General features: G+C 38.1%; 1 protein-coding gene across 4 annotated transcripts in view; it reads right to left on the reverse strand.

Moving 5' to 3' along the window:
* Positions 1 to 27,856, reverse strand: part of RARS2 (arginyl-tRNA synthetase 2, mitochondrial) — a 107,480-nt gene that overhangs the window by 50,477 nt on the left and 29,147 nt on the right. For 2 of the 4 annotated variants that reach the window (XM_036912176.2, XM_036912175.2), the window contains exons 2-4: positions 26,369 to 26,442; positions 14,313 to 14,415; positions 12,887 to 12,970 (exon numbers count right to left, since the gene is read on the reverse strand). In XM_036912176.2, the coding sequence (XP_036768071.1) occupies positions 12,887 to 12,970; positions 14,313 to 14,415; positions 26,369 to 26,442 (261 nt within the window). Of the gene's footprint in view, positions 1 to 12,876; positions 12,971 to 14,312; positions 14,416 to 26,368; positions 26,443 to 27,856 lie in introns of all 4 variants that reach the window. The other 2 variants (XM_057489410.1, XM_036912177.2) reach the window with 2 other exon arrangements.

Genomic DNA, 27,856 nt, shown 5'->3' on the forward strand with positions numbered 1-27,856 from the left:
CACTGCTTAGGTGCTCCTAGCTGCTTACTTTACACTTCTCCTAGCCATAAAGTCTTGTGACTTCAACTACAACTCACCTAACAGAATCTCTCCTGGGCCACTCTGGAGATGCGTCTAACTCAGGACTGGGCATCTCTCTCAGGCCTTTCAAACAGAACGTACTTCTCTTCCTTCCGCAGTCCCCCTTTCCATGAACTTTACCTGCTCTTACCCAGCTAACCGAGTCAGAGACCTAGGAGTTCCTAAGATTTACCCTTTTACCTCATCCTCCATAACCAATCACCTATTAATCACCAAGCCCTGCACATGCTGTCTCCTAAATATCATGACAGTCATCCCTTCTGGCCTGGTTGAGCCCCTCAGCATTTGTCAACAACCACCACAACAAAATAACACCGATCTTCTTATATAACATATATATACTTAATCAAATTGAAGTTCTATTTAAACCATTTAAAGATTCCCTACTATTTAAAAGATTTTACCAATTTCCGACTTGATTTTTACTTTACTTCCACATTATTTTTAAACCTTGAGAAAATTTTGTTAAAAGGCACATTGTAATATCATAAAAATCACACGTTAGAAGTGTTAGTTTTTTTCTTTTTTTTTTAATCTTTTTTATTTATTTATTTATTTTTTTTTTTATTGAAGGGTAGTTGACAACAGTATTGCATTACATTAGTTTCAGGTGTACAACACAGTGATTCAACATTTATATACATGATAATTCTAGGTACCAGGTATCACCATACCAGGTTGTTAACAATATTTTGACTATATTCCTTATGCTATACATTACATCCTGGTTACTTATTTATTTTACAATTGGAAGTGTGTTTATATATATATATGTATATATATATTTTGTGAGGGCATCTCTCATATTTATTGATCAAATAGTTGTTAACCACAATAAATTTCTGTATAGGGGGGTCAATACTCAATGCACAATCAGTAATCCACCCCAAGCCCAATTTTCGTCAGTCTCCAATCTTCTGATGCATAACGAACAAATTCTTACATGGAGCACAAATTCTTACATAGTGAATAAGTTACATGGTGAACAGTGCAAGGGCAGTCATCACAGAAGCTTTCAGTTTTGTTCATGCATTATGAACTATACACAGTCAGTTCAAATATGAATATTCATTTGATTTTTAAACTTGATTTATATGTGGATACCACATTTCTCTATTATTATTATTTTTAATAAAATGCTGAAGTAGGTAGATACGAGATAAAGGTAGAAAACAGAGTTTAGTGTTGTAAGGGAGCAAATGTAGATGATCAGGTGTGTGCCTGTAGACTATGTGTTAATCCGAGCTAGACGAGGGCAACAAACATCCACGTATGCAGAAGATTTCTCTCAGAACAGGGGGGGAGAGGTTCTAAGCCTCACCTCTGCTGCTCCCCATTTTCTCACCACATGGCCCCCTGCGACTGTGCCTGTCTTAGGTTGTTCCTCCCTTGAGGAATCTTACCCGTCTCTGGCTAACCAGTCATCTTCCGGGGCCATACAGGGAAATGTGAAGTTGGTAAGTGAGAGAGAAGCCTTATTGTTTGAAAAGGTTAGCTTTTTACTTCTTTGCATATTTATGCCCTGTGGCTTCTATGCCCAGCATTTGTCTTGAGGTGTCTTTACCACTTGGAAGAATTATGATACTCGGTAAATTCGACATGTGGCACGAGTTCTATTTAAAGGTTGTGATTAGGTAGGAAGAAGAAAAGCTATAGAAGTAGCAGGCAGAAGAAAACCTGGGAAGATTGATTATTTCTTTGACATATCTTCTTGTAGAGTAACTTCAGCATGGATAGGTTTTAAACTACTAATTAAATTGTGCACACACATTAACATAATAGGAATATAGTTACCTAACCAAAGCATACCTGTAATTACCAGCCATCTCCAGTGAAACCAAGAAAACCAGTTAGGCACCTTAGGCATTTGTGAAAACTTATCTATGATATGGTGGATATTGTCCGACTGAACTTAAACAGTCTGAGAGAATTCAGATAAACTAGAACAACCCATTCCTGGGGACTGTTCATATTCCATATGTTCTTTTAACGATAAATAGTCTGTGGTTGTAAGATTTTGGAGTACTACAATTTGCACTTCTCCTAATTCTTGGTTGAGTTCCAACAGTATAGATCCAGTCCAATTTTTGTTTTACTGTATGCACAGGCCAGCTTAGATATCTCCTTCCTCATTCCCATGGCAAGTCCAGGAACTGGTGGGATGAGTGCATCTACACCTGTGACAGTGCGTGGATCTTTGTTGGAGTTTTTTTTTTTTTGCTGATCATCTTCTGTCATGAGTCTTCCCGAGAGTGCTGATGTTGGAAGTTCTTTTTCATATCGTATCTTAGTTCATTTTTGGGGTAGCCAAATTAGGCTTTGATCCTCTGTATAAACACAAACAGACCCTTTGCCTACACTTTTATATGCCCTTTATATCATTGTGTAGAACTCATTAGAGGTCACCACATAGGAACTGCTTTTATTTATTTATTTATTTTAATCATTAATCTACACTTACATGACGAATACTTTGTTTACTAGGCTCTCCCCTACCAGGTCCCCCCTATATACTCCTTTACAGTCACTGTCCATCAGCGTAGCAAACTGTTGTAGAATCACTACTTGTCTTCTCTGTGTTGTACAGCCCTCCCCTTTCTCCCACCCCGCTATGGATGCTAATCTTAATACCCCTCTTTTTCTGCCCCCCCTTATCCCTCCCTACCCACCCATCCCCCCCAGTCCCTTTCCCTTTGGTACCTGTTAGTCCATTCTTGAGTTCTGTGATTCTGTTGCTGTTTTGTTCCTTCAGTTTTTCCTTTGTTCTTATATTCCACAGATGAGTGAAATCATTTGGTATTTCTCTTTCTCTGCTTGGCTTGTTTCACTGAGCATAATACCCTCCAGCTCCATCCATGTTGCTGCAAATGGTTGGATTTGCCCTTTTCTTATGGCTGAGTAGTATTCCATTGTGTATATGTACAACATCTTCTTTATCCATTCATCTATCGATGGACATTTAGGTTGCTTCCAATTCTTGGCTATTGTAAATAGTGCTGCGATAAACATAGGGGTACACTGGTCTTTCTCATACTTGATTGCTGCATTCTTAGGGTAAATTCCTAGGAGTGCAATTCCTGGGTCAAATGGTATGTCTGTTTTGAGCATTTTGATGTACCTCCAAACTGCTTTCCACAATGGTTGAACAAGTTTACATTCCCACCAGCAGTGTAGGAGGGTTCCCCTTTCTCCACAGCCTCGCCAACATTTGTTGTTGTTTGTCTTTTGGATGGCAGCCATCCTTACTGGTGTGAGGTGATACCTCATTGTAGTTTTAATTTGCATTTCTCTGATAATTAGCGATGTGGAGCATCTTTTCATGTGTCTGTTGGCCATCTGTATTTCTTTTTTGGAGAACCGTCTGTTCAGTTCCTTTGCCCATTTTTTAATTGGGTTATTTGTTTTTTGTTTGTTGAGGCGTGTGAGCTCTTTATATATTCTGGACGTCAAGCCTTTATCGGATGTGTCATTTTCAAATATATTCTCCCATACTGTAGGGTTCCTTTTTGTTCTATTGATGGTGTCTTTTGCTGTACAGAAGCTTTTCAGCTTAATATAGTCCCACTTGTTCATTTTTGCTGTTGTTTTCCTTGCCCGGGGAGATATGTTCAAGAAGAGGTCACTCATGTTTATGTCTAAGAGGTTCGTGCCTATGTTTTCTTCCAAGAGTTTAATGGTTTCGTGACTTACATTCAGGTCTTTGATCCATTTTGAGTTTACTTTTGTATATGGGGTTAGACAATGGTCCAGTTTCATTCTCCTACATGTAGCTGTCCAGTTTTGCCAGCACCATCTGTTGAAGAGACTGTCATTTCGCCATTGTATGTCCATGGCTCCTTTATCAAATATTAATTGACCATATATGTCTGGGTTAATGTCTGGATTCTCTAGTCTGTTCCATTGGTCTGTGGCTCTGCTCTTGTGCCAGTACCAAATTGTCTTGATTACTATGGCTTTATAGTAGAGCTTGAAGTTGGGGAGTGAGATCCCCCCTACTTTATTCTTCTTTCTCAGGATTGCTTTGGCTATTCGGGGTCTTTGGTGCTTCCATATGAATTTTTGAATTATTTGTTCCAGTTCATTGAAGAATGTTGCTGGTAGTTTCATAGGGATTGCATCAAATCTGTATATTGCCTTGGGCAGGATGGCCATTTTGACGATATTAATTCTTCCTAGCCAAGAGCATGGATGTGTTTCCATCTGTTAGTGTCCCCTTTAATTTCTTTTAAGAGTGACTTGTAGTTTTCAGAATATAAGTCTTTCACTTCTTTGGTTAGGTTTATTCCTAAGTATTTTATTTTTTTTGATGCAATTGTGAATGGAGTTGTTTTCCTGATTTCTCTTTCTGTTGGTTCATTGTTGGTATATAGGAAAGCCACAGATTTCTGTGTGTTGATTTTGTATCCTGCAACTTTGCTGTATTCCGATATCAGTTCTAGTAGTTCTGGGGTGGAGTCTTTAGGGTTTTTTATGTACAGTATCATGTCATCTGCAAATAGTGACAGTTTGACTTCTTCTTTGCCAATCTGGATTCCTTGTATTTTTTTGTTTTGTCTGATTGCCGTGGCTAGGACCTCCAGTACTATGTTAAATAACAGTGGGGAGAGTGGGCATCCCTGTCTAGTTCCCGATCTCAGCGGAAATGCTTTCAGCTTCTCGCTATTCAATATAATGTTGGCTGTGGGTTTTTCATAGATGGCCTTTATTATGTTGAGGTACTTGCCCTCTATTCCCATTTTGCTGAGAGTTTTTATCATGAATGGATGTTGAACTTTGTCAAATGCTTTTTCAGCATCTATGGAGATGATCATGTGGTTTTTGTCTTTCTTTTTGTTGATGTGGTGGATGATATTGATGGACTTTCGAATGTTGTGCCATCCTTGCATCCCTGGGATGAATCCCACTTGGTCATGGTGTACGATGGTTTTGATGTATTTTTGAATTCGGTTTGCTAAAATTTTGTTGAGTATTTTTGCGTCTACGTTCATCAGGGATATTGGTCTGTAGTTTTCTTTTTTGGTGGTGTCTTTGCCTGGTTTTGGTATTAGGGTGATGTTAGCTTCATAGAATGAGTTTGGGAGTATCCCCTCCTCTTCTATTTCTTGGAAAACTTTAAGGAGAATGGTTATTATGTCTTCTCTGTATGTCTGATAAAATTCCGAGGTAAATCCATCTGGCCCGGGGGTTTTGTTCTTTGGTAGTTTTTTGATTACCGCTTCAATTTCATTGCTGGTAATTGGTCTGTTTAGATTTTCTGTTTCTTTTTGGGTCAGTCTTGGAAGGTTGTATTTTTCTAGGAAGTTGTCCATTTCTCTTAGGTTTCCCAGCTTGTTAGCATATAGGTTTTCATAGTATTCTCTAATAATTCTTTGTATTTCTGCGGGGTCCGTCGTGATTTTTCCTTTCTCGTTTCTGATACTGTTGATTTGTGTTGACTCTCTTTTCCTCTTAATAAGTCTGGCTAGAGGCTTATCTATTTTGTTTATTTTCTCGAAGAACCAGCTCTTGGTTTCATTGATTTTTGCTATTGTTTTATTCTTCTCAATTTTATTTATTTCTTCTCTGATCTTTATTATGTCCCTCCTTCTGCTGACCTTAGGACTCATTTGTTCTTCTTTTTCCAATTTCGATAGTTGTGACATTAGACCGTTCATTTGGGATTGCTCTTCCTTTTTTAAATATGCTTGGATTGCTATATACTTTCCTCTTAATACTGCTTTTGCTGTGTCCCACAGAAGTTGGGGCTTAGTGTTGTTGTTGTCATTTGTTTCCATATATTGCTGGATCTCCATTTTGATTTGGTCATTGATCCATTGATTATTTAGGAGCGTGTTGTTTAGCCTCCATGTGTTTGTGAGCCTTTTTGCTTTCTTTGAACAGTTTATTTCTAGTTTAATGCCTTTGTGGTCTGAAAAGTTGGTTGGTAGGGTTTCAATCTTTTGGAATTTACTGAGGCTCTTTTTGTGTCCTAGTATGTGGTCTATTCTGGAGAATGTTCCATGTGCACTTGAGAAGAACGTGTATCCTGTTGTTTTTGGATGTAGAGTTCTGTAGATGTCTATTAGGTCCATCTGTTCTAATGTGGTGTTCAGTGCCTCTGTGTCCTTACTTATTTTCTGTCTGGTGGATCTGTCCTTTGGAGTGAGTGGTGTGTTGAAGTCTCCTAGAATGAATGCGTTGCATTCTATTTCCTCCTTTAGTTCTATTAATATTTGTTTCAGGTATGTTGGTGCTCCTGTATTGGGTGCATATATATTTATAATGGTTATATCCTCTTGATGGACTGAGCCCTTTATCATTATGTAATGTCCTTCTTTGTCTTTTGTTACTTTCTTTATTTTGAAGTCTGTTTTGTCTGATACCAGAATTGCAACACCTGCTTTCTTCTCTCTGTTGTTTGCTTGAAATATCTTTTTCCATCCCTTGACTTTATGTCTGTGCGCGTCTTTGGGTTTGAGGTGAGTCTCTTTTAAGCAGCATATGGATGGATCTTGCTTTTTTATCCATTCTATTACTCTGTGTCTTTTGATTGGTGCATTCAGCCCATTTACATTTAGGGTGATTATTGAAAGGTATGAATTTATTGCCATTGCAGGCTTTAAGTTTGTGGTTACCAAAGGTTTAGGGTTAGCTTCTTTACTATCTTACTGTCTAACTTAACTCGCTTGTTGAGCTATTATAAACACAGTCTGATGATTATTTCTCTCCCTTCTTATTCCTCCTCCTCCCTTCTTCATATGTTGGGTGTTTTGTTGTGTGCTCTTTTTAGGAGTGCTCCCATCTAGAGCAGTCCCTGTAGGATGCCCTGTAGAGGTGGTTTGTGGGAGGCAAATTCCCTCAACTTTTGCTTGTCTGGGAATTGTTTAATCCCTCCTTCATATTTAAATGATATTCGTGCTGGATACAGTAGTCTTGGTTCGAGGCCCTTCTGTTTCATTGCATTAAGTATATCATGCCATTCTCTTCTGGCCTGTAGGGTTTCTGTTGAGAAGTCTGATGATAGCCTGATAGGTTTTCCTTTGTAGGTAACCTTTTTTTTCTCTCTGGTTGCTTGTAATACTTTGTCCTTGTCTTTGATCTTTGCCATTTTAATTATTATGTGTCTTGGTGTTGCCCTCCTTGGATCCCTTGTCATGGGAGTTCTGTGTACCTCTGTGGTCTGAGAGGCCATTTATTCCCCTAGTTTGGGGAAATTTTCAGCAATTATTTCTTCAAAGACATTTTCTATCCCCTCTTCTCTCTCTACTTCTTCTGGAATACCTATGATTCTTATATTGTTCCTTTTCGTTTGATCACTCAGCTCTCTTAAAATTCTTTCATTCCTGGAGATCCTTTTATCTCTCTCTGCATCAGCTTCTCTCCGTTCCTGTTCTCTGTTTTCTAGTCCATTAATGGTCTCTTGCATCTTGTCCATTCTGTTTTGAAGTCCTTCCAGAGCTTGTTTTATTTCTGAATTCTCCTTCCTTAGTTCTTGCATATTTCTCTGCAAGTCCATCAGCATGGTTATGACTTTTGTTTTGAATTCTTTTTCAGGAAGACTGGCTAAATCTATCTCCCCAGATTCCTTCTCAGGGGAAGATGTAGCAGATGCCGAAGCTGTCTGGGTTAGTCTTGTCTGGATCATATTTTTTTGCCTTTTTATGTTGACAGGTGCTATTGACTGTCAGCTGGGAGGGCCAAAATTTTCACTTGCTACTGGCCTTTCTTTACTGGGACAACTGCGACCCCTAGTGGCTTCTGTTGGGTAATTGCGTGTAGACTGGGTCTTTGTGTCTTGCCTGGCCGGAAGGGAGAAATTTCCCTTTCTGTGGGCGGAATTTGTCTCAGGCTGCTTCTCTGCTTTCGCAGCGCCCGGTGGGGTAATGGATGGGGGAGCTGCTTGACTGTTTGCCTCCGTGAGGGGTCTCAGAGCTGTTGCCCAGGGGGTTAGTGCACCCGGTTTTCCCTGTAATTTCCAGCTGCTGTACTGTGACCTGGGTTGTTTCCGTCAAGCTGTTAAGTCCCTGTCCCTTTAAGACTTTCAAAAAGCCCCCGCTTTTCTTTGTCACAGGGGCATCAGCTTCGGCACCCGCTCAGAGGTCTTACTCCCTGTTCCCCCAGTATCCAGGGCCCCCTGGGCACGTACTGTGTCTGCGCTCTGGCCCGGATGGCTGGGGCTGGGTGTTCGGCAGTCCTGGGCTCCGTCTCCCTCCCGCTCTGCCTATTCTTCTCCCGCCGGGAACTGGGGGGATGGGCGCTCGGGTCCCGCAGGGCCGGGGCTTGTATCTCACCCCTTTCACCAGTCGCTGGGTTCTCGCTAGTGTAGCTGCAGTCTGGCCACTGTCCTGCGTCTTCTGGTCTCTCTTTTAGGGCTAGTTGTGTTTGTTGTATTTTCAAAAGTATATATGTTTTTGGGAGGAGATTTCCACTGTCCTACTCACGCCGCCATGTTGGCTCCGCCTCCAGTTTTTTTCTTATAATAAATATGTAACTATTAAAATGAATAAACTTCATTAATGTCACGCCAAAATCCACTCATGTGCTACCTGTGGTATATAAAACACATCTATGGAAAATAATGACATAGGAAAAAGCTGAATTTTTATGCAAAGCATGTAAGGCCCCTCACGCTGTGTAATTTCATTTCCTCCCCATGCCATTCTATGTGCAAACCATACTCAGTCACCTGCTGATTTCCAGGCAATGCCATGTTCTTGACTGCTTATACTCTGGCCGATCTGTCCCCTCTGCTTAGAATGCCTGCCTGTGTATTTCCCAGGTATATGCTTCTTTGTTTTTATCCCAATTCAAGGTTACCTCCACTTTCATCAAGATAGACATCTGTGTACTTCTCTACACTCTGTTGCAGCTTATACACGCCTCCATTGTATTACTCTGCACTTACCATAATCATCACACATTACACTGTGATATTTTTTATGCTTTTCTTTTCGATCACAAATTCCTTGAGGGCAGGATCATTTTATCTTTAGATTTCAGTCCTTAGCAAATAATAAGCAGTAAGTTTATTAAATTAGAAAGCTTTTAACTACAGAATGTCAGTGACCTAGTAAAGTTCCCTGATATTTCAATAGATGAATAAGCTACAGGCCCATCTCTGCATCAATAATTACATTTAAATATAAGATGTACTCATTAATATAAGTATAGGTGCCTAAGAGTTTTATAACCAGAAATTAAATCTGTCAAAGGTTTCACTTTTTGGAATTCTTTAGAAATTAATGAATATTCTGAATGGCTGGTACTTTGCATATTGCCATCACTTTTTTCTGTGAATGGTTTTTGTCATTTTATTTAACTCTTTGTTGGTAGGTATTTCTCTACAGCTCTCACTGGTATTTCTAAGGAAGCTACCACTACGCATTTGTCTAGTCGGTTCTTTGGGCAATAGTTGAAAAGTACTTAATCATTCATTCTATCCATGTGCCTGGCCAATTGACACTACACATGACTTGAATGCATCTACTGCCTGTTGGCAGAAATAATCAGTAGAATCAGAGCTATTTAAATGAGTATCTCTTTTTCTTTTTTTCCTGAAGTTTTGGTAGAGCATACAAGTTGAATTTGGCAAATAAAATGCATGTATACCTGTGAAATAAAAATGTTATCCATTGTGCATTTTTAAAGCACTCCCCAAAAACAGGATTTTGTTTGCTTCTTCCTATTTAGTTAACATTATATTTTCTTTCTTTTCTCCCCTAAACTTAATTAACTATTATTTGAAGTAACAACTTCCCTTAAAAGTCATCTGTAAGCTACTGACAAGTAAAAGTTTGGTACCAAAGCGATAGTTCTTTACAATGTATCAACTGGTCATACCAACTTATAGCTTTGAAAAATTAGCTAGTCCCATAGATCGGATGGTTCCTATTGCCTTTTATTTTACAATATAGCCTTCTACCTTGGAGGATGATTTATATGAAGACATTTTAAGTCGCTATTAGCAATCCAAACTTAAGCTAACATTCAATCATCCCGGAGAGGCCAGTGCTAATAATGCAGTTACAATGCATGAATGGATGTGTTTTCTGCAAGGCTGTTTGTACATATATAAGCTACGACAAATTTGTACATCTCTGAGAAGCTGTGGACATAGATCACTGGCTACATGTCAATCTTAATAACTTTAAAATGTTAAAAAGAAAAAGTTTTTTAACTGTCATATGGAGGGTTCGATTTTTTTTCTTGATGTGATCTAAAAAATTCATTGGAAATGCAAACGACCACTGTCTAAGGCCTGAAAATAACGGAGCCAGATGTAGAAGAAATTAAGCCTTGAGCAAACAAGAATTTTTGTACAAAAATTTTAACTTATAACAGGCACATTCAATACCCCCTTTTCAGACTATGTATGTTCACTACTCTAGGATGTATCTTTACTGTGACACTGAGCAGGGCTACTATGAACAATCTGCTTGTTTTCTTAATAAAATCACACTAAAATGCAGATCATCAAGGCTGCATTTTTGTGAGAAAGAATAGCTAATTCTCAAAGCCGTAACTCTTGTCCCTCCATTGTCAATTGAGAAGTACTTGGAAATGTTTTCATTAAGCAAGCTAGTGGGCATCCTTAAACCAAAGAAAATCTCATAGTTTGTTAATTGTAATAAAGCCTGAAAATTTAAGGCCACTGAAATATTTTCCTTTTTAAATTGAGGTACATACAATAAAATACACAAATCTTAAGTGTACAGCTTGATGAATTTTGACATATGTACACACTAATGTAACCATCACCCAGATCAAGGTATCAAACATTCTCACTGATTTGTTTTTCCCCTTCATCTATTTGACCCATCCCCCTCCCTCCCTTCCTTATAGCAACCACCAGTCTATTCTGTGTCTGCTGAGTCTATTTATTTTGTTTTCTGGATTCCACGTATAAGTGAAATCATATATTTGTCTTTTTCTGTTTAATCTGTTTCACTTAGCATAATACCCTCTAGGTCCAACCATGTCACAAATGTCAAGATTATTTTCCTTTTTATGGCCGAATAATATTCCATTGTGTATATATGTACTGCATCTTTATCCATTCATCTATCGATGGACACTTCAGTTGCTTCCATATCCTGGCCATTGTAAATAATGTGGCAATAAATATAGGGGTGCATAAATCTTTTTGAATAAGAGATTTTGTTTTCTTTGGGTAAATTTCTAGAAGTAGAATTATTGGGTCATATGATATTTCTATTTTTAGTTTTTTGAGGAACCTCCATACTGCTTTCCATAGTGGCTGCACCAATTTACATTCCCACCAACAGTGTAGGAGGGCTCCCTTTTTCTCCACATCCTCACCAACACTTGTTATTTGTCTTTTAGATAACAGACATTGTGACTGGTGAGAGGTGATATCTTGCTGTGGTTTTGATTGGCATTTTCATGCTGATTACTGATGTTGAGCACCTTTTCATGTGTCTGTGGCATGGCCATTGGAATTTTAAATTGTTAAGGAAATATATGCATTTCTCGATATACAAACCACATATCTTTCAGCTAAGTTGGCTGTAAAGGCAAATTCCATCTACTATAGTACACTTTACTATCTCAGGGAAAACAAAAAATGTATAATATTCTGCCTATCAAGTAGCCTAAAGCTTGGTGGGCATTTTGGCAAACTGCCTCATAAGACTTGAGATAGTAACTGAAAGAAAGAGTCATTTATTTAAAAATGGTAAATTAGACTCACTGGTTTGCTAAGTTGACATGAAATGTCATCAAGAGACCAGCAGGTTATATATACAATTTTTAACAAGCTCAAAACAAATTTCCTACTCATTCTTGGGGCTGATTTTGGTGAACTTACCTGGAAGTGGAAATTTAAAAAGTTAAAAGGAACATGTTCAAAGATAGACAAAAGCATGAAACACTAACACTCCTTCAGAAGAATTATAGAGCTGATGCACAAATACCTGTAAATTCAATAACCCTGGTGAGAAACTATGTTATTAGAAATTTTGGTTTTATAATTATTTTTAATTCAATACTGCAGCATTTACCAAGCCTAACCAAGTCAATATGGTATGTATTTCTTAAAAAAAAGTAGATCCAAGTATGTAATATGATAAATTTTAAAGTTCAATTGAGATGAACTCTCAATAAAAGATCTCACATCACTGCCTATCAAGGATTACTTTTCACCCACAGTCTCACTCACAAGTGATCCAATACTACGTGACTCATCGGATGCCTCAGGCCATCCTGATTTCTCCACTTCTGATCTTATGCTTATAGTATCAATCATCTTTTTGTTTGTTTTAATATTTTTATTAAAAGAATTTTTGTTTTAGGGTTTCTTCTTATAAATCTATGCTTCCAACAGATTGTAAGCTACCAGAAAGCAGAAACCAGCAGTACTTTTCTTATATTCAGTACAGAGTCCATTAATTCACTCAATGATAGTTATCTCGCACCTACTGCATGCTAGGCACTGTGCTCAGAACTGGGGACCCAAGAGTGAGAAAAACAGATGCTATAAGCCCTAGTGGGAATTAGAGTTCAAACGACAACAGGCATTGATCAAATAAAAGGAATGTAAAATATCAACTAGGTAAGTTCTGCCAAGGAGACAAATACCATGTTATGAGAGCAGAAAAATGAAGGGGTCAGAACGGCACTGTCCAGGAAGTATAAAGATCTGAAGGATTAAGTTAATGTGGGGTGGCAACCAGGCAGAGGGATCAGAATGTGCAAAGGTTTGGAGACAAGAGGAGGAATAGTAAGTTTAAGAACTGGAGGAAAATCCCATACCTAAAGCAGACGGAGAGACTGAAGGTACAACAGCTGGAACATAACCCGTTCTTACCTTTGTTAAAAGTTCTCTGTTTATTTTGAAATTTACAGTCCCTTGACCAGTGCTGATTTCACTCACCACTGTATCACATTTTAGCTGAAAAGATAAAATAGGCCTGATGAGATTTGCAGTTCTGATCCCATCAAATTGGCATCCAATGGCAGTGGGTACATCATCTCTCACAGCATATCTGGTCCTGGGACTTAGCCAGTCTCTTCAATTCTTCACTGTATTTGGGTAAACACATTTTCTTCTTTTCCTGATTAGAAAGCTATTCTGTATTCAGTTCTTGTTTTCCTGAGTAGAACACTATTCTGGGTTCACAGTCTCTTCATCTTTCCCATTCCCTCACCTCACATTCCCCAACTAACATGGAAGAAAGTATTTTACCCCCATCCTATGTACCCCAACATGCAATGAACTCCTTTTATCTCACACGTCTTTATAAGAGCCATGGCACAGGACACTGTGTTGAGGCCTATGCTAACATGCCTGCACCAATGCCTAATGTGAAAATAGATTTTAAAATTGTCTTTAGTGAATGGGCCTTAACATTTTAACCAACTAGATGTTCAAAGTACCTGAGATACCCAAGGCACTTGAAGAAATACTTACTGTCAAGGAAGAGCCACTAATCTTTGTTTCTGAGAACTCAGTGGAGATGGCGGAAAGAGACTAAAGAGAGTAATTAGGATAATTCTTCTCCTCGTGTACTTCTTGATAAAAATATGGGATGATTTTTATGACTAAAATTATTTAATCAACTACTAAAGACCCTTTATCAAATTAGTTCTGTAAACATGTTCTATGATAGTGACTGACATTATTCCAATTTTTCAGTGTGCCCAATAACTTCTCTCAGTCACCTGTATAAACCCTATCTTTAAAAAACTTACCTTTTCTGATGGTAGGTATTACACTAACAATTTAGATTTGGTCATTCTCTACAATCCTTTCAATTCCTCTTTTAGATACAAACCCCATCAGAGAAATTAGAAATGAAAGAGGTTTATTAAATCATCTAACCGCTGCTTCTCTGCAATCATGATCCTATTGACATCTAATCATTTTTTCTTTTATTCTCAGAATCTCACTTTAAAAACTGCAACCCACTGCTCTAATTTATCAAGCCTGCTCTCTAAATTCAGAAGTCCATCCAGCTTCAGTCTGTAAATTTAATTAACACTTCAGTCCTCTTGTAAGTAGTGAATCTAAAAATTGAACAATGTCAGCTCAAGAGGAATACCTTGTAATTAATTTGAAAACTCGTCCTAACCTTACAGTAAGTACATGGCTAAAATGAATTCAAGTTATATTTTCTAAGGTGCCTTGAACAAAGAAACACTATTAAATTCATTATGGCTGATATAGCTTGAAGAATATTTTTAAGACAGTAAGTTTATTATAATATCAAAAAAAGATAATAGTGCTAAAGTACCTTCTCTGCCAGTCTTGTGGCTTGAACTTGAATATCCTGTCTTGGGTGGTCATTGTTGTTTTCTAATAGAGAATCCACAGAAAGCTGAAAATCAGCTACTTCTCTAAAAACAGACAATGAAACAGGATAAAACTGTTGTTACCTTAAAAACATTACTAGCGTAAAAAAAAAGGCACTAATCACTTTGTGTTCTTTACACTGACACAATTTATCTGAAGAAGGTATTATGCTTTCAAAATATAAAGCAATTAGAAATATCATCTTGTATTGACTTAGAACTTTATCTTTACCATCTTATAAAATTCTTCCTCTTCCATCACCTACCTGTAGCTTTATGGTACCCCTGTGAGATAGTTAGAACAGTCACTTCTGAAAAAAGTTTACACTTGACATGTTAGAAAGGGAGGATGTGAGTGTTCATTACATTATCCTCTATAAATTTTCCTGTAAGTCTGAAATAGTTCAAAGTGTGAAAAAGTGTTTAATTGATATACAAACATCTATATAATTAGCCACACTGAACATCTTCTGGTATTCAATAAGGAACTAGAGAATGAGACTCTATGGGCAGAGTAAGTGGGTTGAATCATTGTTTGTATAGCCCATTGTCACAGACACAAAAGGACATATTTTAAAGGGGCACAGGTGACTTTGTTTTTATTACTCCTGAAATCTAAGGACATGCCTGAAAAATCTGTGTTACTTCTGTTTAATATCATATTCAAGAACCTAGTGAACATGACCATTAAGAATTTTCCTGAGCCTTAATCCATTATCCGTCAGCCTAGTGTGCATTACATGTAACAACCCAAACTCATCTACGACATCTGGGCTGTAACTGTGGACCCAAGGTCACCTATCAATCACTACCTGTGTGATTTGAGCAGTTTGCTTAACCCTCCTTGTACCTCAGTGAAATGGTGATGATAATGGCCCCTCATTGCTCAGCAACACTGTGAATGTAAATGAGGGTCAAATACTACCAATCCTAGTTGTGATGTTAAATAAAAATGTTAAATAGTATCTGTACTGAGGCCTGTAGCTCTTCATGTATTGGGTTGGTCAGTAAATTGTACTTTGTTTCTTTTCTCAGACTATTCACAACCATTACATAACAATTCAATTTAAAGATTAACTTTCGTTGTAGAAAAACTCATATAAGGTTTGAAAGTATTTATTGTATTCATTCTTAACAAAGGACTCTGATATTTTAGTCAAGAATTTAGGACAATAATGTGGGAAATTGAGGAAATTAATTTAACAAATTGGAATAATACATAAACACAAAGATTTTTGAAAATATAAAATTTTTAATTAAAAGTAGTAAGAGCCGAGGTGGAGCCAAGATGGCGGCATGAGTAGAGTAGCGGAAATCTCCTCCCAAAACCACATATATCTATGAAAATACAAAAAAGAGAACCCTTCCTAGAATAAAGACCAGAGGACACATGACAACATCCAGACCACATCCGCACCTGAGAGAACCCAGCACCTCATGAAGGGGGTAAGATACAAGCCCCGGCCCCGCGGGAGCCGAGCGCCCCTCCCCCCCAGCTCACGGCGGGAGGAGAGCAGGCAGAGCGGGAGGGAGACGGAGCCCAGGACTGCCGAACACCCAGCCCCAGCCATCCGGGCCAGAGTGCAGGGCCCTCGATACTGGGAAAACAGGGCAGCAAGAACAGTGAGCAGGCACCGGAGGCCGGGTGCCGGAGGACATAAGAAAAGCACGCGACCATTTTTCTTTCTTTTTTGCTGTTTTGTTTTGGCGAGCGCTTTTTGGAAGTCTTAAAGGGATAGGGCCCCCAATACTAGGGAAACAGGGCAGAAAGACCAGTGAAGAGATGCCTGAGGGTGGTGCCGGAGAATAAACAAAAACGAGTGGCCACTTTTTTTTTTTTTTTTTTTTGTGGTCGTTGTTTTGTTTTGAGGGAGCTTTTTGGAAGTCTTAAAGGGGCAGGGTGGGACACTTAATCCACAGGTAGGGAATCTGGGGATCTCTGGGTACCCTAACCCCTTGGGCTGCAGGGAGCAGGGAGGCCCCTTATGGAGGAGATAAATAGCCTCCAGGCTGCTCCCCCTCCAACGCGACTCCACCACTTTGGAGCAGAGGCCCGAACCAGGCCACACCCACAGCAACAGCGGAGATAAACTCCTTAGCAGCCGGGCAGGAAGCAGAAACCCTGTGTGCGCGCAGCTGCACAGCACAAGCCACTAGAGGTCGCTGTTCTCCCAGGACAGGAGGGCCACAAACCAACAAGAAGGGAAGTTCTTCCAGCCGTCACTCGTCCCAGCTCTGCAAACTATTCCTATCACCATGAAAAGGGAAAGCTACAGGCAGACAAAGATCACAGAGACAACACCAGAGAAGGAGACAGACCTAACCAGTCTTCCTGACAAAGAATTCAAAATAAGAATCATAAACATGCTGACAGAGATGCAGAGAAATACGCAAGAGAAATGGGATGAAGTCCGGAGGGAGATCACAGATGCCAGGAGATCACAGAAATGAAACAAACTCTGGAAGGGTTTATAAGCAGAATGGATAGGATGCAAGAGGCCATTGATGGAATTGAAACCAGAGAACAGGAACGCATAGAAGTTGACATAGAGAAAGAGATAAAAGGATCTCCAGGAATGAAACAATGTTAAGAGAACTGTGTGACCAATCCAGAAGGAACAATATCTGTATTATAGGGGTACCAGAAGAAGAAGAGACAGGAAAAGAGATGGAAAGTATCTTAGAAGAAATAATTGCTGAAAAATTCCCCAAACTGGGGGAGGAAATAATCAAACAGACCACGGAAATACACAGAACCCCCAACAGAAAGGATCCAAGGAGGACAACATCAAGACACATAATAATTAAACTGGCAAGGATCAAGGACAAGGAAAGAGTGTTAAAGGCAGCTAGAGAGAAAAGGGTCACCTATAAAGGAAAACCCACCAGGCTAACATCAGACTTCTCGACAGAAACCCTACAGGCCAGAAGAGAATGGCATGATATATTTAATACAATGAAACAGAAGGGCCTTGAACCAAGGATACTGAATCCAGCACGACTATCATTCAAATATGACTGTGGGATTAAACAATTCCAAGACAAACAAAAGCTGAGGGAATTTGCTTCCCACAAACCACTTCTACAGAACATCTTACAGGGACTGCTCTAGATGGGAGCACTCCTAGAAAGAGCACAGCACAAAACACCCAACATATGAAGAATCGAGGAGGAGGAATAAGAAGGGAGAGAAGAAAAGAATCTCCAGACAGTGTATATAACAGCTCAATAAGCAAGCTAACTTAGGCAGTAAGATACTAAAGAGGCTAACCTTGAACTTTTGGTAACCACAAATGTAAAGCCTGCAATGGCAATAAGTAGATATCTTTCAATAGTCACCCTAAATGTTAATGGACTGAATGCACCAATCAAAAGACATAGAGTAATAGAATGGATAAAAAAGCAAGATCCATCTATATGCTGCTTACAAGAAACTCACCTCAAACCCAAAGACATGTACAGACTAAAAGTCAAGGGATGGAAAAACATATTTCAAGCAAACAACAGCGAGAAGAAAGCAGGGGTTGCAGTACTAATATCAGACAAAATAGACTTCAAAACAAAGAAAGTAACAAGAGATAAAACAACGACACTACATAATGATAAAGGGCTCAGTCCAACAAGAGGATATAACCATTCTAAATATATATGCACCCAACACAGGAGCACCAGCATATGTGAAACAAATACTAACAGAACTAAAGGGGGATATAGACTGCAATGCATTCATTCGAGGAGACTTCAACACACCACTCACCCCAAAGGATAGATCCACTGGGCAGAAAATAAGTAAGGACACGGAAGCACTGAACAACACAGTAGAGCAGATGGACCTAATAGACATCTATAGAACTCTACATCCAAAAGCAACAGGATATACATTCTTCTCAAGTGCACATGGAACATTCTCCAGAATAGACCACATACTAGGCCACAAAAAGAGCCTCAGAAAATTCCAAAAGACTGAAATCCTACCAACCAACTTTTCAGACCACAAAGGCATAAAACTAGAAATAAACTGTACAAAGAAAGCAAAGAGGCTCACAAACACATGGAGGCTTAACAACACGCTCCTAAATAATCAATGGATCAATGACCAAATCAAAATGGAGATCCAGCAATATATGGAAACAAATGACAACAACAACACTAAGCCCCAACTTCTGTGGGATGCAGCCAAAGCAGTCTTAAGAGGAAAGTATATAGCAATCCAAGCATATTTAAAAAAGGAAGAACAATCCCAAATAAATGGTCAAATGTCAGAATTATCGAAATTGGAAAAAGAAGAACAGATGAGGCCTAAGGTCAGCAGAAGGAGGGAAATAATAAAGATCAGAGAAGAAATAAATAAAATTGAGAAGAATAAAACAATAGCAAAAATCAATGAAACCAAGAGCTGGTTCTTCGAGAAAATAAACAAAATAGATAAGCCTCTAGCCAGACTTATTAAGAGGAAAAGAGAGTCAACACACATCAACAGAATCAGAAACGAGAAAGGAAAAATCACGACGGACCCCACAGAAATACAAAGAATTATTAGAGAATACTATGAAAACCTATATGCTAACAAGCTGGGAAACCTAGGAGAAATGGACAACTTCCTGGAAAAATACAACCTTCCACGACTGACCCAGAAAGAAACAGAAAATCTAAACAGACCAAATACCAGCAATGAAAATGAAGCGGTAATCAAAAAACTACCAAAGAACAAAACCCCCAGGCCAGATGGATTTACCTCGGAATTTTATCAGACATACAGGGAAGACATAATACCCATTCTCCTTAGAGTTTTCCAAAAAATAGAGGAGGAGGGGATACTCCCAAATTCATTCTATGAAGCTAACATCACCCTAATACCAAAACCAGGCAAAGACCCCACCAAAAAAGAAAACTACAGACCAATATCCCTGATGAACGTAGATGCAAAAATGCTCAACAAAATATTAGCAAACCGAATTCAAAAATACATCAAAAGCATCATACACCATGACCAAGTGGGATTCATCCCAGGGATGCAAGGATGGTACAACATTCGAAAGTCCATCAACATCATCCACCACATCAACAAAAAGAAAGACAAAAACCACATGATCATCTCCATAGATGCTGAAAAAGCATTTGACAGAGTTCAACATCCATTCATGATAAAAACTCTCAGCAAAATGCGAATAGAGGGCAAGTACCTCAACATAATAAAGGCCATCTATGATAATCCCACAGCCAACATTATATTGAACAGCGAGAAGCTGAAAGCATTTCCTCTGAGATCAGGAACTAGACAGGGATGCCCACTCTCTCCACTGTTATTTAACATAGTACTGGAGGTCCTAGCCACGGCAATCAGACAAAACAAAGAAATACAAGGAATCCAGATTGGTAAAGAAGAAGTTAAATTGTCACTATTTGCAGATGACATGATACTGTACATAAAAAACCCTAAAGACTCCACCCCAAAACTACTAGAACTGATATCGGAATACAGCAAAGTTGCAGGATACAAAATCAACACACAGAAATCTGTGGCTTTCCTATACACTAACAATGAACCAACAGAAAGAGAAATCAGGAAAACAACTCCATTCACAATTGCATCAAAAAAAATAAAATACCTAGGAATAAACCTAACCAAGGAAGTGAAAGACTTATACTCTGAAAACTACAAGTCACTCTTAAGAGAAATTAAAGGGGACACTAACAGATGGAAACTCATCCCATGCTCTTGGCTAGGAAGAATTATTATCGTCAAATGGCCATCCTGCCCAAAGCAATATACAGATTTGATGCAATCCCTATGAAACTACCAGCAACATTCTTCAATGAACTGGAACAAATAATTCAAAAATTCATATGGAAGCACCAAAGACCCCGAATAGCCAAAGCAATCCTGAGAAAGAAGAATAAAGTAGGGGGGATCTCACTCCCCAACTTCAAGCTCTACTATAAAGCCATAGTAATCAAGACAATTTGGTACTGGCACAAGAGCAGAGCCACAGACCAATGGAACAGACTAGAGAATCCACACATTAACCCAGACACATATGGTCAATTAATATTTGATAAAGGAGCCATGGACATACAATGGCGAAATGACAGTCTCTTCAACAGATGGTGCTGGCAAAACTGGACAGCTACATGTAGGAGAATGAAACTGGACCATTGTCTAACCCCATATACAAAAGTAAACTCTAAATGGATCAAAGACCTGAATGTAAGTCATGAAACCATTAAACTCTTGGAAGAAAACATAGGCAAAAACCTCTTAGACATAAACATGAGTGACCTCTTCTTGAACATATCTCCCCGGGCAAGGAAAACAACAGCAAAAATGAACAAGTGGGACTATATTAAGCTGAAAAGCTTCTGTACAGCAAAAGACACCATCAATAGAACAAAAAGGAACCCTACAGTATGGGAGAATATATTTGAAAATGTCACATCCGATAAAGGCTTGACGTCCAGAATATATAAAGAGCTCACACGCCTCAACAAACAAAAAACAAATAACCCAATTAAAAAATGGGCAGAGGAACTGAACAGACAGTTCTCCAAAAAAGAAATACAGATGGCCAACAGACACATGAAAAGATGCTCCACATCGCTAATTATCAGAGAAATGCAAATTAAAACTACAATGAGGTATCACCTCACACCAGTAAGGATGGCCGCCATCCAAAAGACAAACAACAACAAATGTTGGTGAGGCTGTGGAGAAAGGGGAACCCTCCTACACTGCTGGTGGGAATGTAAGTTAGTTCAACCATTGTGGAAAGCAGTATGGAGGTACATCAAAATGCTCAAAACAGACCTACCATTTGACCCAGGAATTCCACTCCTAGGAATTTACCCTAAGAATGCAGCAATCAAGTTTGAGAAAAACCAGTGCACCCCTATGTTTATCGCAGCACTATTTACAATAGCCAAGAATTGGAAGCAACCTAAATGTCCATCGATAGATGAATGGATAAAGAAGATGTGGTACATATACACAATGGAATACTACTGAGCCATAAGAAAAGGGCAAATCCAACCATTTGCAGCAACATGGATGGAGCTGGAGGGTTTTATGCTCAGTGAAACAAGCCAAGTGGAGAAAGAGAAATACCAAATGATTTCACTTATCTGTAGAATATAAGAACAAAGGAAAAACTGAAGGAACAAAACAGCAGCAGAATCACAGAACTCAAGAATGGACTAACAGGTACCAAAGGGAAAGGGACTGGGGAGGATGGATGGGTAGGTAGGGACAAGGGGGGGAGAAGTAGGGGGGTATTAAGATTAGCATGCATGGGGGGGTAGGAGAAAAGGGAAGGCTGTACAACACAGAGAAGGCAAGTAGGGATTCTACAACATTTTGCTATGCTGATGAACAGTGACTGTAAAGGGGTTTATAGGGGGGACCTGGTATAGGGGAGAGCCTAGTAAACATAGTATTTGTCATGTAAGTGTAGATTAGTGATACCAAAAAAAAAAAAAAAAGGGCAGTTCCTGTGTGGTAACCTCCAGTGAGTTCTACACAAGAGTATAAAGGGCATATAAAAGTGTAGGCAAAGGGTCTGTTTGTGTTTATACAGAGGATCAAAGCCTAATTGGGCTACCCAGAAAATGAACTAAGATACGATATGAAAAAGAACTTCCAACAGCAGCACTCTCTAGAAGACTCATGCCAGAAGATGATCATCAAAAAACCCCAACAAAGATCCATGCACTGCTACAGCTGTAGATGCACTCATCCCACCAGTTCCTGGACTTGCCATGGGAATGAGGAAGGAGATATCTAAGCTGGCCTGTGCATACAGTAAAACAACAAATTTGACTGGATCTATACTGTTGGAACTCAATCAAGAATTAGGAGAAGTGCAAGTTGTAGTGCTCCAAAATCTTACAACTACAGACTATTTACTGTTAAAAGAACATATGGGATGTGAACAGTCCCCAGGAATGGGTTGTTTTAATTTGTCTGATTTCTCTCAGACTGTTCAAGTTCAGTTGGACAATATCCATCATATCATAGATAAGTTTTCACAAATGCCTAAGGTGCCTAACTGGTTTTCTTGGTTTCACTGGAGATGGCTGGTAATTACAGGTATGCTTTGGTTATGTAACTATACTCCTATTATGTTAATGTGTGTGCGCAATTTAAGTAGTAGCTTAAAACCTATACATGCTGAAGTTACTCTACAAGAAGATATGTCAAAGAAATAATCAGTCTTCCCATGTTTTCTTCCGCCTGCTACTTCTATAGCTTTTCTTCTTCCTTCCTAATTACAACCCTTAAATAGAATTCGTGCCTCATATCAAATTTACCGAGTATCATAATTCTTCCAAGTGGTAAAGAGACCTCAAGACAAATGCTGGGCATAGAAGCTACAGGGCATAAATATGCAAAGAAATAAAAAGCTAACCATTTCAAACAATAAGGCTTCTCTCTCACTTACCAACTTTACATTTCCCTGTATGGCCCCGGAAGATGACTGGTTAGCCAGAGACGGGTAAGATTCCTCAAGGGAGGAACAACCTAAGACAGGCACAGTCGCAGGGGGGCCATCAGGTGAGAAATTGGGGATCAACAGAGGTGAGGCTTAGAACCTCACCCCCCCTGTTCTGAGAGAAATCTTCTGCATACGTGGATGTTTTATTGCCCTTGTCTAGCTTGGATTAACACATAGTCTACAGGCACACACCTGATCATCTACATTTGCTCTCTTACAACACTAAACTATGTTTTCTACCTTTATCTTGTATCTACCTACCACTTCAGCATTTTATTAAAAATAATAATAATAAAGAGAGAAATGTGGTATCCACATATAAATCAAGTATAAAAACCAAATGAGTATTCATATTTGAACCGACTGTTTATAGTTCATAATGCATGAGCAAAGTCGAAGGTTTCTGTGATGGCTGCCCTTGTACTGTTCACCATGTAAGAAATTATTCACTATGTAAGAATTTGTTCTCCATGTAAGAACTTGTTTGTTATGCCTCAGAAGATTGGAGACTGACGAAAACTAGGCTTGGGGTGGATTAATGATTGTGCATTGAGCACTGACTCCCCTATACAGAATTTTATTGTTGTTAACAACCATTTGATCAATAAATATGAGAGATGCCCTCACAAAAAAAAAAAAAAAAAAAGTATACACTTCCAATGGTAAAATAATAAGTAACCGGGATGTAATGAATATAGTGAAGATACTGTAACAGCTTGGTGTGGTGATAGCTTGTACCTAGAATTGTCATGTATATAAATGTTGAATCACTATGTTGTACACCTGAAACTAATCTAATGTAATACTGTGTGTCAACTACCCTTCAATAAAAAATAATTATCTACAAAAAATAAAAATAAAAAAAATAATAAAGTAGTAAGAGCCATATGATGATATGAATAGAAATTTATACATTTTCATATACCAAAGATTAAACTATGGTATTTTACATATAGCTAGAATACCTTATAAAAGATGTGGTATGACCACAAGCCTATAGGATGGCTCCCAAACATCCAAAAACACAAAGAAGTCACATGAGCTTTTATAGAGTTTTAATAAATTACGAGTAGTAGGAGGCACCCGCAATTTTAGTCTAGACCAATTCAATTAAAAAACTGTATTATAAGTATTTCCAATTAGATTAATTAGATTAATCTAATGGCAGGATAAAAAAACACCCTTTTAGTCCATTAACAATGATTAACACCAATATATTATACTAGGAATATTCAAAACATGAATTCTGAAATTATGTGCAGGGTTATTTGCTGATAAGGTAGGCCCAAAAGAGAAGTATTTGTTTCAGAGAAGTGAGAACGGGATCTCAAAAAGACCTGACCTACCTCCCAATTTCCATTTTAGGAGCTTTTAATTATATATCCACAAGAAAGTTTTGTCTATCTAAACAGGTAATTCTTGAATGGGAATTATGTAAAAACTCAGAACTGAAAATAATCTAAATGCATCAATAGCAGAGCTTAGAGTATTAATTAGCCATTGTTAAAAGTGTTATTTACAGAAAAAGAATGATGTGAAGGGAAAAGGGTTCAAAAATCACACCTTAGTTTTACACCTCTATTTTTTTTAAAGCTATAAGACAAGTTTAAAGAGAAAATGTAAAAAATATACCAACTTGCTAATATCAGTTGTCTTACTGTAGTAAGACTATTGTATTAAGATAAAAGACTAAAAGATTATCTTCCCTCTTCTTATTCTTCTGCATTTTCTAAATTTCTTTAAGATTCTACGTTTTGTTTCTGTGGGAGAAAAACTAATTTTTTAAAATAGCTTGTAAAACAACATAACATCAGACTACGAAGAGCAGTAGCTATCAAAATAACCCATTGTGGTACACAGTAGAGTGGTAGGGGTATAGATGAAACACAACTGGCCATGTACTGATGATAGTGAGTGATGGGCACGCGGGTTCATTAAAGTATTCTTTCATAATTTTTTTAAAAAGCTGAAAAAACATTAGCTACTTTCTCACTACTTCTGAGGAGTGTGGTGTTAAGAGTGAAATCCATAGACCTGAGTATTACTAGCTTGTAACAAAGTTATTAATCCTTTCTACCATGATCAGTAATAAACAGAAATTCTACCATAGCTGAAAATATAATTGAATTAGGAGATCTGATTAAACTTATTCATATCACCCTAATTATATTAACAAAAATAGTATTTCTTAATTCTCCTGAAACTTAACATTTCAGAATAAAGGTAGAAATATAGAATAGTTAAATTGGTTTTAATACTGTAAAGGATACCTGGGTCTATTACAGCAAAGCAGAAGAGATTCTCTTTGTTCTAAATACATTTAATATGCAGAATTTTAGACATATAACTTAGAAAAATTTTGAGGTCATCTCCAGTATTTATTTTCTATGAACCAGTCTTTGTATTTCAGATTGTTATAGCGGAGCTGCCCCAAGGAGTTCCAGGCAGGTAAAGGAAATCTTATTGAAAAGATGGGCCAACATAGTTCAGCTTATTAATGACCTTTGAAACATAAAATAAAAACTGAGATAATCCCAATACTATGCAGAATGTCATTTATAGATTTTATGAAATAAGTAGCTGGTTTGGAATATATATCAATTGACATATAATTATGAGGTCCCTTTGGTCAGTTGCCTCTGCTATTGAAACCTAATACAGAGGAAGTTTAAAAATGGCAGCAGGTCACATAAAAATGCTCTCTTTTACAGGACCATATGAAACCTTTCTCTTCCTTTTCCACTTACCTCTTTGTCCTACTCTGGATACATCCTACTGAATTAAAATCCTGACAAAGTTAAGGGAACAAAATATGAGGACATAATGATACTGATAATTTTATCTTTACATCTTTCTAAAGCTTAGGGCATAAATGCTTACTATGCAGCTAATTTCTTGTCATTATTACTTGACTGAGATGGTATTTTATCCAAGTATTTAAGTTTTCTGGCCAAATGGTAAACATGTATCAATTAGAATAACCATACTCATAGAGACAGACCTCTCCCTCCACCCAAGAAAGCAGCTATTTGTTCTACACAGGGCTAACCTGTACTTCTCTATCACTGGGAGTCCTCCAATGGAAACACACAGAACAAACACAAAAACCACAAAAAAAACCAAACAGATAAATATGGTTCAACAGTATTCACGCTTCAGATAGGTACATAATCTCTAAGAGCTCTTCAAAAACCAAGATTCTAACCATAACCTTAGCTCTTCTATTTTCTGTTACAGAATTAAATTTGACCTTTATTTCTATTTTTTCTTAAAATAGTTATTAGCATAAACAAACATCAAAACAACATGAGAATACTAATATAATCTGCCATGTCAGAGTACATAAAATACAGATTTTAATTTTATTATTTAAATCAATGAGAATAGGTTAAATCATATCTTAAGGTTAATTTCAAGGATATTCTATAAATTGGAGAGTAAGGTTTTTTTTTGGTATGCTGGTAAGAGTCAGCAACATTTTAGATTGTTACAAATACATTATACTTAACTCTTTTTTGGAAACTGGAACTGCAGATATTGACTTGATCAAGCTTTCTGGTGGAAGATCCAACACTTTGGAAAGCTAAAAATCAGACAGAACAAAATTGAGCAAGATTGTTAATATACCTGCTCCAGAGTCAATGGAACACCATTCAGTAATAAAAAGAATACTGAGATACTGAACAACATAAATGAGTCTCAAATGCACTATGCTAAGTGACAAAGGCCAGACTCAAAAGGCTATATAGTACATGATTCAAGTTATTTGACATTCTGTAAAACCCCAACTCATAAGGATGAATACTAGATCAACAGTTGCCAGGGGTTGAGGGTGAGAAAAGGGTTTGGCCATAAAGGAGCAAACAGAACTATTCCCCAAAAAGGATGAAGTTTGTATCTGTAAATTTAAAAATACATTTTATTTGTTTTACAAAAAGAAAGGGAATGAACCACTGAAGGACCAAAGATAATTCATATTTATTCATTCATAAAGTATTTACTGAGTGCATACTTTGTTTCAGGCACAGTTCTAAGAACTGGAGATGTAGCAGTGAACAAAAGACAAAAATCTCATGGCATTTAAAAGTAAACAAGCAAACAAATAAAAAGTGGGGGGAAAAATCTTATTCCTAGGCCCTATCAAAGGCTTACTTATCAAAATAACAGGGGTTGGAGGCATCTGTATTTAAAAAAGCTCCTTGAGTAACTGTAATGAATAGCTTATAGTTGTGAACTACTGCCCTAACCAGAAACTCAGTTTGTTTGAGGAGACATTCCCATTTATTGAATGATTCTGTGAAAAGCAATAAAAGAAAAACCTTACTAAAGTGGAGTCAGGAGACTAAAAGGGGGAGTAGTACCATTCCATGTCAATTACAGATCCCAACAAAAGAATCATCAAGAGCAAAGAGTCATCATTACAAGTCCCAACAGGAAAAGATGTACACTGCCTTTCCTATAAGAAACTGACTACCCCAGCAACTCAACGAAGGGGAGACCCCTCATCCTCCTCAACTCTTGCTTTTCTCTAAAGGCCTTTCAGAACAGCCCCTCCAAACTCTCTCCTCCTTGGTAACTGTTCCTCTTGTTTGTTGGACTTGCCTGTGGTTTTGCTGAAGCTTGCATGCCCTGAATTGGAATTCTCTGCTACTCCTGAATAAACTCATTTTTGCTGGCAAAATAAGTGGGTTTTATTTTTAAGGTTAACAGTATTTGCTGATCAGAAGTGGGATCCAGAAGACCCCCAAAAGCTCTGAAGCTAATGAGCAAACAGGTACGAGTACCCACAGAGCCAGCTCAGCTCACTGCCAACCTCGGAGGCTGAGGGTAAGTTTCTTCTGGATTTTGAGCTCTGCTCCCTTTGCATTTTTTGAGCTCTCCAGGTTTGACCTGGCATTTGTTTTAAGGACCTGTCCTTTCTGAGAGCACTCCTTTCGCCTTTGGTCCTACTTTTTTGGGACCAGACTGGTTCTGTTGGAACTGTGTTGGCCCTTGGT

Source organism: Manis pentadactyla, chromosome 12, assembly GCF_030020395.1.
Source record: "Manis pentadactyla isolate mManPen7 chromosome 12, mManPen7.hap1, whole genome shotgun sequence".
Taxonomy (NCBI): domain Eukaryota; kingdom Metazoa; phylum Chordata; class Mammalia; order Pholidota; family Manidae; genus Manis; species Manis pentadactyla.